We start from the raw sequence: 12,123 nt of genomic DNA on the forward strand, positions 1-12,123 counted from the left end.
ATATTTTCTACCAAAAGCTACAAAAATAACTTTTAGTAAAGGCACCAACACTTGGTGCCATGTCCCAAGACAATAAAATGAAGGGACTTGCACCCAGAACTCTAACTTGTGGCATTAATGTTTGTCCTAAAAAAGCTGTGGTACTGATAGTCTAACAAACCTTCCATAAAGACTCACTTCTGATGTTGATCTTACTACACTGAGCTGCTGCTTTAGGCCTACCTGACTTCAAAAGCCAACAAATGCCTGTCTAACTTTGGCTAATTTCACACCAACGTCTAATGGCTATAACCTTTTTCACCAAATTCACAAACTAACTAGTCTCTTGGGAACCTTCGCAGATGTGCTAACACCAGGCAAACTGGAGTTTATCCTTTTCGATCCAGCAAGAAATATCATCCATTCAGATGGTCCCTAAATTCTGAAATAGATTCCTGACACATACTGGGTGCTCTTTTCTGATGCCGCAACTTCTCGTGTAAAATGCTTTGTCTTTCTAAATATAATTATCTCACTGCAATTCTCACAATGAAGACAACTATCCACTCTACAAGACAATCAAGATTTAAGAATAAAAGTACCAGGACTACTTCACCTAGTATAATGCATATTATAATAAAAAAAAAAAAAGCTCAGGTGGCACATTATGTAATTTAAAATGAGATGTATTTTTTTAAAACAAATGCTTACATATCTGCAATGAAAGACAAGAAATCTTAGGTTTCTCTAATACAGAACTGATGGTACACTAGACTAATGCATTAAATGTAAACCGGGGGGGTGAACAAAGGATTTTAGTATGCACAATTACAGCAAAAGCCCACAAGTGCTGGTTAAATAAAAATTGTGCTAACGTACTTCAACTGCATTTGTCACAGGGGACCAACAGTAATCAAGTACAGTGGCATACGGCTATAGAAAACTGGTTAGTTCCAATGTTTAACAGAGTTGGAAAACCATGTGATTACAGCCCAAATGACTCCTGAGTAAGTTTATCTTTCACTGGAAAACGGTGTGATACTGCTTCCCTTATAGGTCTTCAGCTTCAGGTGCAGTGTTCCATAAGGCCACTTTAAACTGTCTGATACTGTTTATTACCACATTTCTATTATAATTCTTCAACCTATTTCTATCTGCAGGGATTGATTTAAGTGGATGCAGTTTTCTGAAGTGTGTCTGTGCAGCTTTTTTTCATTGTGTGTGTTAATGTTACTTAGTTACAGAGGCTGGTGGTGTAATAAAATACCTACACTGTGTCACAATGCATTTATAACACCCTTTTATCAGCATCCATTGCTACGCCTGCTATGCTAAAAAAAATTGCCTGCTCTGTGACATACAAGAATGAAGCCCTGACTATGACCCTAAAGATCAAAGACTGATTAGGAGCTCACACACTAAAGGAATTGGGTGAGGGGAGGACAGAACAGAAACACTGAAGCCGGCTCACTCATCCTGGTGAGAGGGAGGTGGTCAAGACTGCCACAATAATGAGCAAAAGAAGCTGGGAACATATTTATGTTCACAAAACTCCCCTCGTTTAACATGGGCATAATGTGCACACATTGAGGGGAAGGTACAAAAAGCCTTCATATATCAGATGCCAAGGGTTAACCACTGAATCATTGCCAATACCAATGCAGAAACCCCACTGACAGGTACTCCCCATGCAAAACTTTGGTTCAAAACTTTCAGACTGCGAAAATACTTTAAACTTGTTGAAACTGCATACAGTTTACACTGAAGAAAAAGCAGGAAAGCCAACATATATGTTGCACGTAAACACACAAAGCCAGCTCTGCTGGCATAAAAGGACAAAAGTGCTGTCTATACTCCAGGTGACCAGAGTTTAACTGGCATCTCTGGCAACTGCTGGAGGCAGCTGAGAGAACAAGGAATGACTATGCATTGTCTGCCTCTTTCCAAGGGGAAGGTGAAGCGACATGGCTGTTTTGACAGCCCTGGTAATGACATCAGGGCTATGATAAAGAGAGCTAGTGTTGAAGCAGCAAGGCAGGCAGAGGAGAACATATCACCATGTACATGGGGGCATTTCCCTTGTGGATCCATTGACCCCCCCCCCAAACATATCCCAGAATGTTGGTGAGAGGCATAGCTTAAAGAAAAACCATGAAATTAATAGTATGATGATTCCATGCCTAGCTCTGTCCCATTCACAGTGCATAGTGGTTTGCTCCTACACATGGAGTATAGAATCCCATTGTTTAAGGGAGACTCTCCCAGCCTGGATCACACCTGAAGGCAGTCAAGTGCAGGCAGCCATTACAAACACATGCACACACACAAATACACTGTTAGCCCTTTCTCTTCTCAACTGGATAAAAGAACCAACAAAGGCATGCAAATAAGGCACATGCAGCATTACTTTTCACACTACTGGCAATGCACATTGCGCTCCAACAGAAGATTTCAGATACGGCATCTGGAATATCCCTACAATGTGACAATAAAGTACAGTTGTGTACCTACCATAAATGTAGATGTTCGAGTGTATTCACTGTTGCAGTCATTACACTTGGGTTATCCTGCTGGCAGGCTACCCACAGTCATCCAGGATTCCAAAGTCTTGGCTGTCACTTCTTCCCCGACGTCAGAGCGCCAGGGGTATACAAGATGCAGCAGACGCAATTTTCTTCAGTTTTTCTTGCCCCAGATGTCAGCTGCCCCCAAATAGGTAGGCAATACATATTGCTAATAAAAACATACAGAAAAATATAAACAATACCTTCAGCTACAAGCAAATACACCACATAGGTTGTATAGGATAGAAAGGTATAGATAAGTCCCAGCAAAGAAAGTGGGGATGGAGGGTGGGTAACCTGGACTGCAACAGTGAGTACACTCGAACATCTACATTTATGGTAGGTACACAACTCTACTATGTTCATCGTGTTTCACTGTTGCAGTCATTACACTTGGGTAGAATCCCAAAGCTGAGGTAGGGTGGCTGGGTCTAAATAGGATTTGGAGTGGCTATGAGGCCCTGCAGAAAGTACAGTTGTGTACACCTACCATAAATATAGATGTTAGAGTGTCTTCACTGTTGCAGTCATGACTGTAGGGTTCTCCCCTGCCGGCAGGCAGCCCTCGGTCGGCCAGAATCCCAAAGTCTGGGTCCGGCGTCGGCTGTTCAACCATGCTCCCTGACGTCAGAGAGCCAGGAGTATAAAGCTGACAGCCGGCGCCATCTTCTCCAGTTTTTCTTGCCCCAGATGTCAGGAGTTCCAAAATGAAAAAGGTCCCATAACCTTTGCAAATACACCTCAGAAGAATGGTGAAAATAAGAGGGGACAGGAGGGAGGGAAACCCAGACTGCAACAGTGAAGACACTCGAACATCTACATTTATGGTAGGTGTACACAACTGTACTATGTTCATCGTGTTTCACTGTTGCAGTCATGACTGTAGGGTAGAATCCCAAAGCTGAAAGAAAGGGAGGTGGTCATTAAGAGGAACGGGCGGCTAAAAGGCCCTGCAAGACTGCAGAGGCAAAGCCTGCCCTAGACTTAGAGTAGAGAGGTAGATTGTAGTGCTTAGAAAAAGTATGCACTGAACTCCAAGTTGCAGCTTCCAAAATGTCCTTGGTAGGAACTCCCCTGAGGAAGGCCGCAGAAGTGGCAGCAGCTCTGGTGGAATGAGTCCGTATACTCCCTGGGATTTGCTTTCCATGGTGAGAATAACAAAATCTGATTCCATGAGCAATCCATTTAGAAATGGTCTGTTTTAAAATGGCTTTACCTTGGGAACTTGAAGCATAAGAAACAAACAATTGTTCTGATTTTCTGATGTCCTTGGTTCTGTTCAGGTAAAAACATAGTTGTCTGTGTACATCCAAGGAATGTAAGATCCTTTCCCCTTTATTTTGAGGAGTGGGGAAAAAGGTTGGCAAGTGGATAGTTTGATTTAAAGCCACTTTGGAAACCACCTTAGGCATGAAGGTAGGATTAGTCCTCAAATATACCCTGTCTTGATGAAAAATAATATAAGGTTCCACAGCCATAAGAGCTTGTAACTCTGAAACTCTCCTGGCAGAGGTTAGGGCTAACAGAATAGCTGTCTTCCAAGATAAAAACTTGATGTCAGAAGAGGCAGCAGGCTCAAAAGGAGGCAAGGTTAGTTTTTCCAAAACATAGTTGAGATCCCAAGCAGGAATGGGAGGAGATCTAGGAGGTCTTAAGTTCTTTGCTCCTCTGAGAAACTGTCTCATGAGCTGGTGGGAAAAGATGGGAGGGTCTGTATTATAATGAGCAGAAAGAGCAGAGGCATGTATCTTAATGGAAGAGAAAGAGAGACCCTTATGTAAGAGATCTGTCAAGTAAAGTAAAATTAAAGTAATGTTAGGAAGAAGAGGATCAGAATCCTGAGCCTGCATCCAGGAACAAAATCTTTTCCATTTTCCTGCATAAGATTTTCTAGTGCTAAGATGTCTGGCTTCTAAAATGACATCCATAACCTGCTTGGGCAGTAAAGAAGAAATCAAAGGCCCTGGATTAACCAGGCCGCCAGGCTGAGAGTTCTGACATGAGAGTGTAGAACCTGACCCTGATGCTGGGACAGAAGGCTCGGAGACGGAGATAAAACCCAAGGGGGCTCCAGGCATAGGTTTTTTAGAGTTGGATACCAAAACTGCAGAGGCCAATTTGGAGCCAGCAAGATTATCATGTTGGGCTTGTCTTGTTTTATCTTCAATAAAACCCGTGGAAGAAGAGGAAGAGGCGGAAAGGCATATCCTGAGAGGTTCCTCCAACTGAATGACAGGGCATCCACTTTCCAAGCTTCTCTGTGGAAAGTCCTGGTGCAAAAATTCTGTAGTTGATGATTGAGATGGGATGCAAAGAGGTCTATGTGAGGACATCCCCAGACTGCTGTTATCCTGAATATTTTGGTGTCCAGCATCCACTCGTGTGGATCCGAAAGGTTTCTGCTCAGACTGTCTGCCAGGAAGTTTTGTTTCCCTGGTAGCAACTGAGCTTGAAGATCCAGACTGCAAGCTAGAGCTGTGTTCCATAGATCCATGGCTAGTCTGCAAAGGGGGTAGGAATGAGATCCCCCTTGCTTGTTTATGTACCACATAACTGTGGTGCTGTCTGTCCGTATTAGTAGTTGTCCTGGTTGTAAAAGATTCCTGAAGGTCAATAGGGCTTTCTGAACGGCTAACATTTCCTTTAAGTTGATATGCAGGTGCTTCTGATCCTTTGTCCAAAGGCCCTGCAGACAATTGCCCTGAAAATGGGCTCCCCAAGCATAATCTGAGGCATCCGTGGTTAGAATCTGAGTGGCAGGAGGCAGACGGAAGGGCTTCCCTTTGTTTAGAGCACATGCCCTGGACCACCAAAGAAATTCCTTTTGAAGGCAAGGAAGAACGGAGATCAATATGTCTAAACTGTGGCAATGCTGAGACCATACACTTTTTGGGTACCAATGTATTTTCCTCATGTGTAGTCTTGCATATGGTACGAGAAGGATGCAGGAGACCATGTAACCCAAAGCCTGCAGGAATTTCCTTGCAGATAGTTGAGTTAGAGTTGCCAAGGTTTTGAAAGTTGAAGCCAGCTGTAATTGTTTTTCAGATGTCAGAAATGCCATCTGGGTTGTGGTGTTTAGAAGTGCACCCAGAAAAGTTATCTGTTGTGATGGTGTCAAATTTGACTTTTTTATGTTTACAGAGAATCCCAGGAACTTGAGGAGGTTCTGTACAAATTCTAGATGCTGGAGTAAGACATCCTTGCTGTCTGCCTGAATTAGACAATCGTCCAGATAAGGGTAAATTTGAATTCCCTTGAGTCTGCAGTAAGCTACTACTGGAGCCAGGCATTTGGTGAAGACCCTGGGCGCAGTAGACAATCCAAAGGGCAGCGCAGAGAATTGAAAGTGCCTCGATCCGGCCTTGAACCTGAGGTATTTTCTGCGATCCTGCCTGATGGGAATGTGTAAATATGCCTCCTTTAAATCCAAAGTTACCGTCCATGCATCTTTGGACAGCATTGGAAGTAGCTGCTGTAGAGTAAGCATCTTGAATTTTGGAATCTCTAGAAAGGTGTTCAAGACAGACAGATCCAGAATGGGTCTCCATGAGTTTTGCTTCCTTGGGACTAGAAAGAGCCTTGAGTAAAAACCTTTTCCCATCTCTGAAAGAGGAACCAGTTCTATGGCATTCATAGCCAAAAGAGCTTCCACCTGGTTTAAGGCCTCCATCCACTGATGTTTTGGAAGGTCTGGCCATCCGCTTGGCCTTGGCAAGGTATGAAAATGGAATTTGTAACCTCTTAAAACCACATCCAAAACCCATTTGTCTTGGGTTATTTGAATCCAATTTTGATAAAAAAAGAGAGAGTTTTCCTCCGAGAGCGGCTTCCAGGCAAGAAGTTCCTGTAGCCCAACAGAGGGAGTCATTGAGTTTGTTTCCTTTGAGATTGCGACCTGTCCTCACCCCCCCTAGGGGTGGAAGAAGCCCACTGTCTTGGTCTATAAGCAGCTTGTGTTTGAGGCCTCCCTCTGGAGAGTCTATATCTACCCCTCTGAGGCCTGTCTGAAGTGGGAAAGGACCAATTTTTTGAAGGCCAATTCCTGCTAAATCTAGGTGGCTGTACTTGTAAGAAATCTTTAACTGTTTGCATGGATTTCGCCTTATCCTCCATCTTTTTAATCACCTCTTCAGCTTTTGATCCAAACAAAACATTATGCTGAACAGGAGCATCCAATAATTTAGCCTTTACTTGTTCAGGTAAATTTTGTTCCTTTAGCCATGCATGCCTTCTAATGACTGTACACAACCGGCTGAAATGGTCTCCCTTGACCCGAGAAGGAGTAAAAAACAGCTGCTTTTCCAAACAGATTTTATTCAAGAATCTCCAAAAATAGTTACAACGATTGGTGGTTAAGCGCTTTCATCTGCTATCATCAGATTTCATCAGAACCCTGTTACATTATCCAGTCGTAGTTTATATACCTATTTTGGCGCCAATTTTCAAAACTTAATTGCTATAGCCTACATAATTGGATTGTGTGCAAAAGTGATTTTTAAGCTAGGGTATTTGCATATCCAATTATGTAGGCACCAATTATGAGGTACTGCCTTAGTAATGGATGAGAGAAAATAGGAGGTCCCGAGTTATAATGAGCTGAAATGGCAGAGGCAGGGATCTTAATTGATGAAAAGGATAGGCCTTTGTCCAACATCTCAGTTAGGTATTGTAAAATCTGAGGGATATTTGGTACAAGTGGGTCAAAACCTTGTGCCTGGTTCCAGGCGCAGAATCTCTTCCATTTGTCTGCATAAGATTTCCTGGTGCTGGGCCTCCTGGCCTCCAGAATGACATCCATAACAGCTTTAGAGAGAGGTGTGGTCTGAGTGGCTTTGTTATCTGCCATGCAGCCAGATTTAAGGTTCTGAGTTGGCTGTGCAGGATCTGATTGTTTTGTTGAGTCAGAAGTTGAGGTATTTGAGGTAAAGTCCATGCTGGGCCTTGAGCCAAGTTCTTTAAGATTGGGTACCAGTGCTGGCGTGGCCAGTCTGTGGCAATCAGGATCATTTTTGGCCTCTCTTGTCTGACTTTTAGGAGCACCTTGGGAATGAGAGGCAGTGGTGGGAAGGCATAAACTTTTAGAGTTCTCCAGCCGAATGAGAGAGCATTCACTTTCCATGCTTGAGGGTGGTAAGTCCTTGTGCAGAATTTCTGTAGTTGGCAGCTGAGAGGGGAGGCAAAAAGATCTCTGCCGGGGCATCCCCATTTCTTTGTTATCATGCTGAAGACCTGTGGATTTAGTTTCCACTCGTGAGGATCCATGAGGTTTTTGCTTAGATCGTCTGCCAGAGTATTTTTCTTCCTGGCAGGAATTGTGCTTGCAGATGAACTTGATAGGTCAGTGCTGTGTTCCACAAAGTCATAGCTTGTCTGCAAAGGGGATATGAGTGCGTGCCCCCTTGCTTGTTTATGTACCACATAACTGTGGTGTTGCCCATCTTTAGCAATAGTTGTCCTGGATGCAGTAGGTCCTTGAAAGCTGTCAGGGCATTCTGTACAGCTAGCATCTCTTTTTGATTGATGTGAAAATGCATTTGGTCTGCAGCCACTTGTCCTGAATACATTTTCCTGCTATGTGCCCCCCCCCCCCAGGCATAATCCGATGCATCTGTTGTTAGTGTCTGTTTGGCTGTGGGTAAAGTGAAAGGCTGTCCCTTGTTGTGGTGACATGCCAGGGCCCACCATCGAAACTCCTGTTGCAGGCAGGGAATAAAAGTTATTATTGCTTCCAGGCTGTGGCAATGTTGAGTCCAAACACTTTTTAGATACCATTGTAACTTCCTCATATGCAGTCTTGCATATGGAATTAGTAGGATGTAGGATGCCATGAACCCCAAAGCCTGCAGAATTTTTCTTGCAGGTAGTTGGGTTTTTGTTACCATCATTTGAAAGTAATGAGTCAGTTGCCTTTGCTTGTCTGTCATGAGATAAGCCATCTGGGCAGTTGTATTTAAGCTTGCACCCAGGAATATTATCTCTTGAGAGGGCACTAGTTTTGACTTCTTTTCGTTTACTGTGTACCCTAGGCCAACTAGCAATCTTTTCACAAATGCCAGATGCTTTAGTAGAATGTCCTTGCTCTCTGCTTGAATAAGGCAGTCATCTAAATAGGGATATATTTGAATTCCTTTTTGTCTGCAAAATGCAATCACTGGTGCCAGGCATTTTGTGAAGACCCTGGGCGCAGTAGATAAGTCAAAGGGCAGTGCAGAGAATTGGTAATGCATTGTGCCAGCTATGACTCTGAGGTATCTTCTGCAATTTTGTCTGATTGGGACATGCAGGTATGCCTCTGAGGTCCAAAGTAACAAGCCAAGCCTTCTTGCCCAGCATGGGTAGAAGTTGCTGTAGTGTCAACATTTTGAATTTTGGAACATCCAGGAAATCATTTAGAATAGACAGATCCAGTATGGGTCTCCAGGCTTTGTCCTTTCTGGGAACCAAGAAAAGTCTTGAGTAAAATCCTTGTTCTTGCTGTGGTACTTTTTGAATAGCTCTCATGTCCATGAGAGCTGTAATCTGTTTTTGTGCCTCTGCCCATTGATTTTGTGGCAGGTCTGGCATTCCTTTTGACCTTGGAAGGATGTGAAAGTGGAACCTGTAGCCCTGAGAGACAATATTCAGTACCCATTTGTCCTGAGTGATAATGTGCCAATTTTGTGAGAAAAGTGCTAGCTTTCCCCCTAAAGGTGCTGCCAAAAGGAAAGTGCTTGACTTTTGAAAAGGGAAGTCATTGGGACTGTTTCCTATAAGGTTGTGACTTGTCTTCACCTCCTTTGGGGGTTGAAGCACCCCATTGTCTAGGTCTGTAAGAGCTTTGTGGCTGAGATCTGGCTCTTGGGCGTCTGTATCTGCCTCTTTGAGGCCTGTCTGACACTGGAAAGGACCAATTTTTAGAAGGCCAATTTTTGCTAAATCTAGGTGGCTGTACCTGTAAGAAATCCTTTACTGTCTGCATTGATTTTGCCTTATCCTCCATTTTCTTTAATACCTCTTCTGCCTTAACGCCAAACAAAGTATCATGCTGTAAAGGAGCATCCAATAATTTGGCTTTAACATGATCAGGTAAACTTTGTTCTTTTAACCAAGTATGCCTTCGAATGACAGATCCTATAACTGCGGCTCTACAAGAAGCCTCTAATGAATCAAATCCACATTGCAGAGTATGTTTTCCCACTTGTTCAGCTTCATGCAATAAATCCTGCATTTCCTTATTGTCAGGACATTCTGAGCTTGCAAACATTTTCTGTTTTATAAGACATTAAGTATTGTTAGTATTTCAGCATGTGAAACTGGCAGTTCAAAGCCCTTACTGCTAACGATGCAGAAGTGTAAACTTTTTTCCCCCATCTATCCAGTGCTCTAGAATCCCTGTCAGAGGGGACTGGGTTTTTTGCAGTGGAAGCCTTTACCCCTTTGGGATCCTGTGAAATTGTTTCTGGGTCAGCAGCAGGGTTTTTATAAAGAAATTTATGAGAGTCTGGGACCGTATAGTACCTATCTGGCTTGACTGGTGCTGGGGATAAAGAATCAGGAGACAAACTAGATTCAGAAAAAACAACAATATCTAACACATGGGGTATAGCAAGGGACCTGTGCTGAGGCAATAAAAGAAAATATCTGAGCCTTTTCTTTGATTCTGAATAATCCTGGCTTTCCCAATGGAAATGCTCCCTCATGGTGTGCAAAGTTTCCCCAAAAGAGTAATCCTCAGGAGGAGAAGCTGAAGGGATATATTCTTCAGCATCAGAATCCTCATAGGGAGGAAGGGAGTATCCCTGGTCTGAAGAGGAATCAGAGGAAAAAGAAACCTGGACAGAGGATTCATAGTCTGTATCCTGCCTAGACCTTTTATCAGGAGGGGGATGGGAACCCCTGATTAAAGAAATTAGGTCTTCGGCCATTTTGAGCATCTGTTTCTTAGGCATGAATGACTGTCCAGGAGAATGCTGTACTTGTTTCTTTGTCTGTAATGATGTTTTAGACTTTGTCTTTGCTGCTGTAGTTGACTTGATAGTAAGCTGTGTAGGTCTGAAAACACCCTCAGAAGCAGATGCCTGCTCAGCGGCTCTGGACCCATCTGAGGGAATAGTTTCTGTAGGCCCAATACCTTGAGTTCCCAGAGGCCTAGTTGTCTCCACGTGGGAGTCGGAGGCGGCCTGTGGCTCTGAGGTAGCAGGTGTCAGGGGCTGCAAAAGCGCATCACTGAGAACCGGCGACTGGCCTAGAAGAGGCTTCGTCGTCAGTTTTGGACCTCGGATGCCTGTCTTTTTTCTTGTCTTTGCATTTTTTATGAATTCCGATCGTTGGTTGTTCTGACGGCATTATGTAGTTAAACCTACGGCCAAAGTAATGCAATGCAAAATCAAACCGACGCTTAACAGTGGTTTGTTGAATCTAGCACAAAACCGACAACTAGTTATGTCGTGGTCAGGGCCTAGGCAAGGAATACAGTAAGAGTGAAAGTCCTTATGAGGTATTTGCTTCCCACAAGAAATACAATTGTTAACTTTTACTGACATCGGTCTGGAGCAAGAAAAAGTTTCCCCAATGGGGTACATAGCTTTATTGAAGACTTTGGCTCTGAAATTCGATTTCGAAAATCTCAGGAGTCGGCCAACCGGCACTTGCGAACTGCTTTTGCTTCGGGAACCGCGCGGCAAGAAAGCCTCTTATATACCCCTGGCGCTCTGACGTCAGGGAAGAAGCGACAGCAACCGACGCCGGACCAAGACTTTGGAATTCTGGTCGACTGCGGGTAGCCTGCCAGCAGGATAACCCAAGTGTAATGACTGCAACAGTGAAACACGATGAACATCCGTAACCCCACCATTCAGTCCTCACCATGGTGGATATGTAATTAGTAACAGGTGATGGCATAATCACCTGCTGTCAACAGCAAAGAAAAAACTGCTTTAAAATATGCATCGGCAATCCAGTCTTAAAGAATTCTGTACTATTCTTTACATTAGCATTCTGTGGATATTCAAGATTCTAAAGATCCTCAGAATGTTTTCATAAAAATACATACAACACTGACCACAGTAATGAATTGTTTCATTCCTTTACATTTGTCAAAAAATCCTGAGTACTGTATAAAAAAATAAAATAAATAAAGGCTTACTTACTTCAATGTTGGACTTAGAATCTGACATTACAGGAAGAAGCAAGGTGAGGACATCCTCCCGGTTAGATCCAGCATAAGCTAAGCCCAAACTGGAAGAAAAGGACAAAAGCATAAGGATTCAAATGCTTCAAGGATTATTTAATTTTTTTTTTCATAACACGCAAAGTCAATGCAACATGAATGTTATAATTCAAATAGAATGATTACCAAAACACATGCAAACAATGAGCAGTGACTACAGCTACAGAAAGATGATGGAAGTTACGATCATAGAAAGCTACAAATGCAAATCAGTGCAGCACGACAAGACGCATATGCAAGGCATATAACAAGCAAAATAAGAAGTAAAAAAAAAAAAAAAACTTGCTTGTGGAAACTTTCAGTGAAAAACAAAATGTTGAGATTATGCATCAGAGGCTGAAAAAATTGATAAAAACAGTACTGCTGCAG

General features: G+C 43.0%; 1 protein-coding gene across 1 annotated transcript in view; it reads right to left on the reverse strand.

Annotated features, from left to right (window-relative positions):
• Positions 1-12,123, reverse strand: part of PSMD2 (proteasome 26S subunit ubiquitin receptor, non-ATPase 2) — a 1,781,804-nt gene that overhangs the window by 963,444 nt on the left and 806,237 nt on the right. Inside the window, exon 12 of the mRNA XM_044070442.1 lies at positions 11,675-11,762. Coding sequence (XP_043926377.1) covers positions 11,675-11,762 — 88 coding nt within the window. The remainder of the gene's footprint in view (positions 1-11,674; positions 11,763-12,123) is intronic.

This window comes from Protopterus annectens, chromosome 4.part1, assembly GCF_019279795.1.
Source record: "Protopterus annectens isolate FY-2018-M chromosome 4.part1, PAN1.0, whole genome shotgun sequence".
In the NCBI taxonomy this organism is placed as follows: Eukaryota; Metazoa; Chordata; order Ceratodontiformes; family Protopteridae; genus Protopterus; species Protopterus annectens.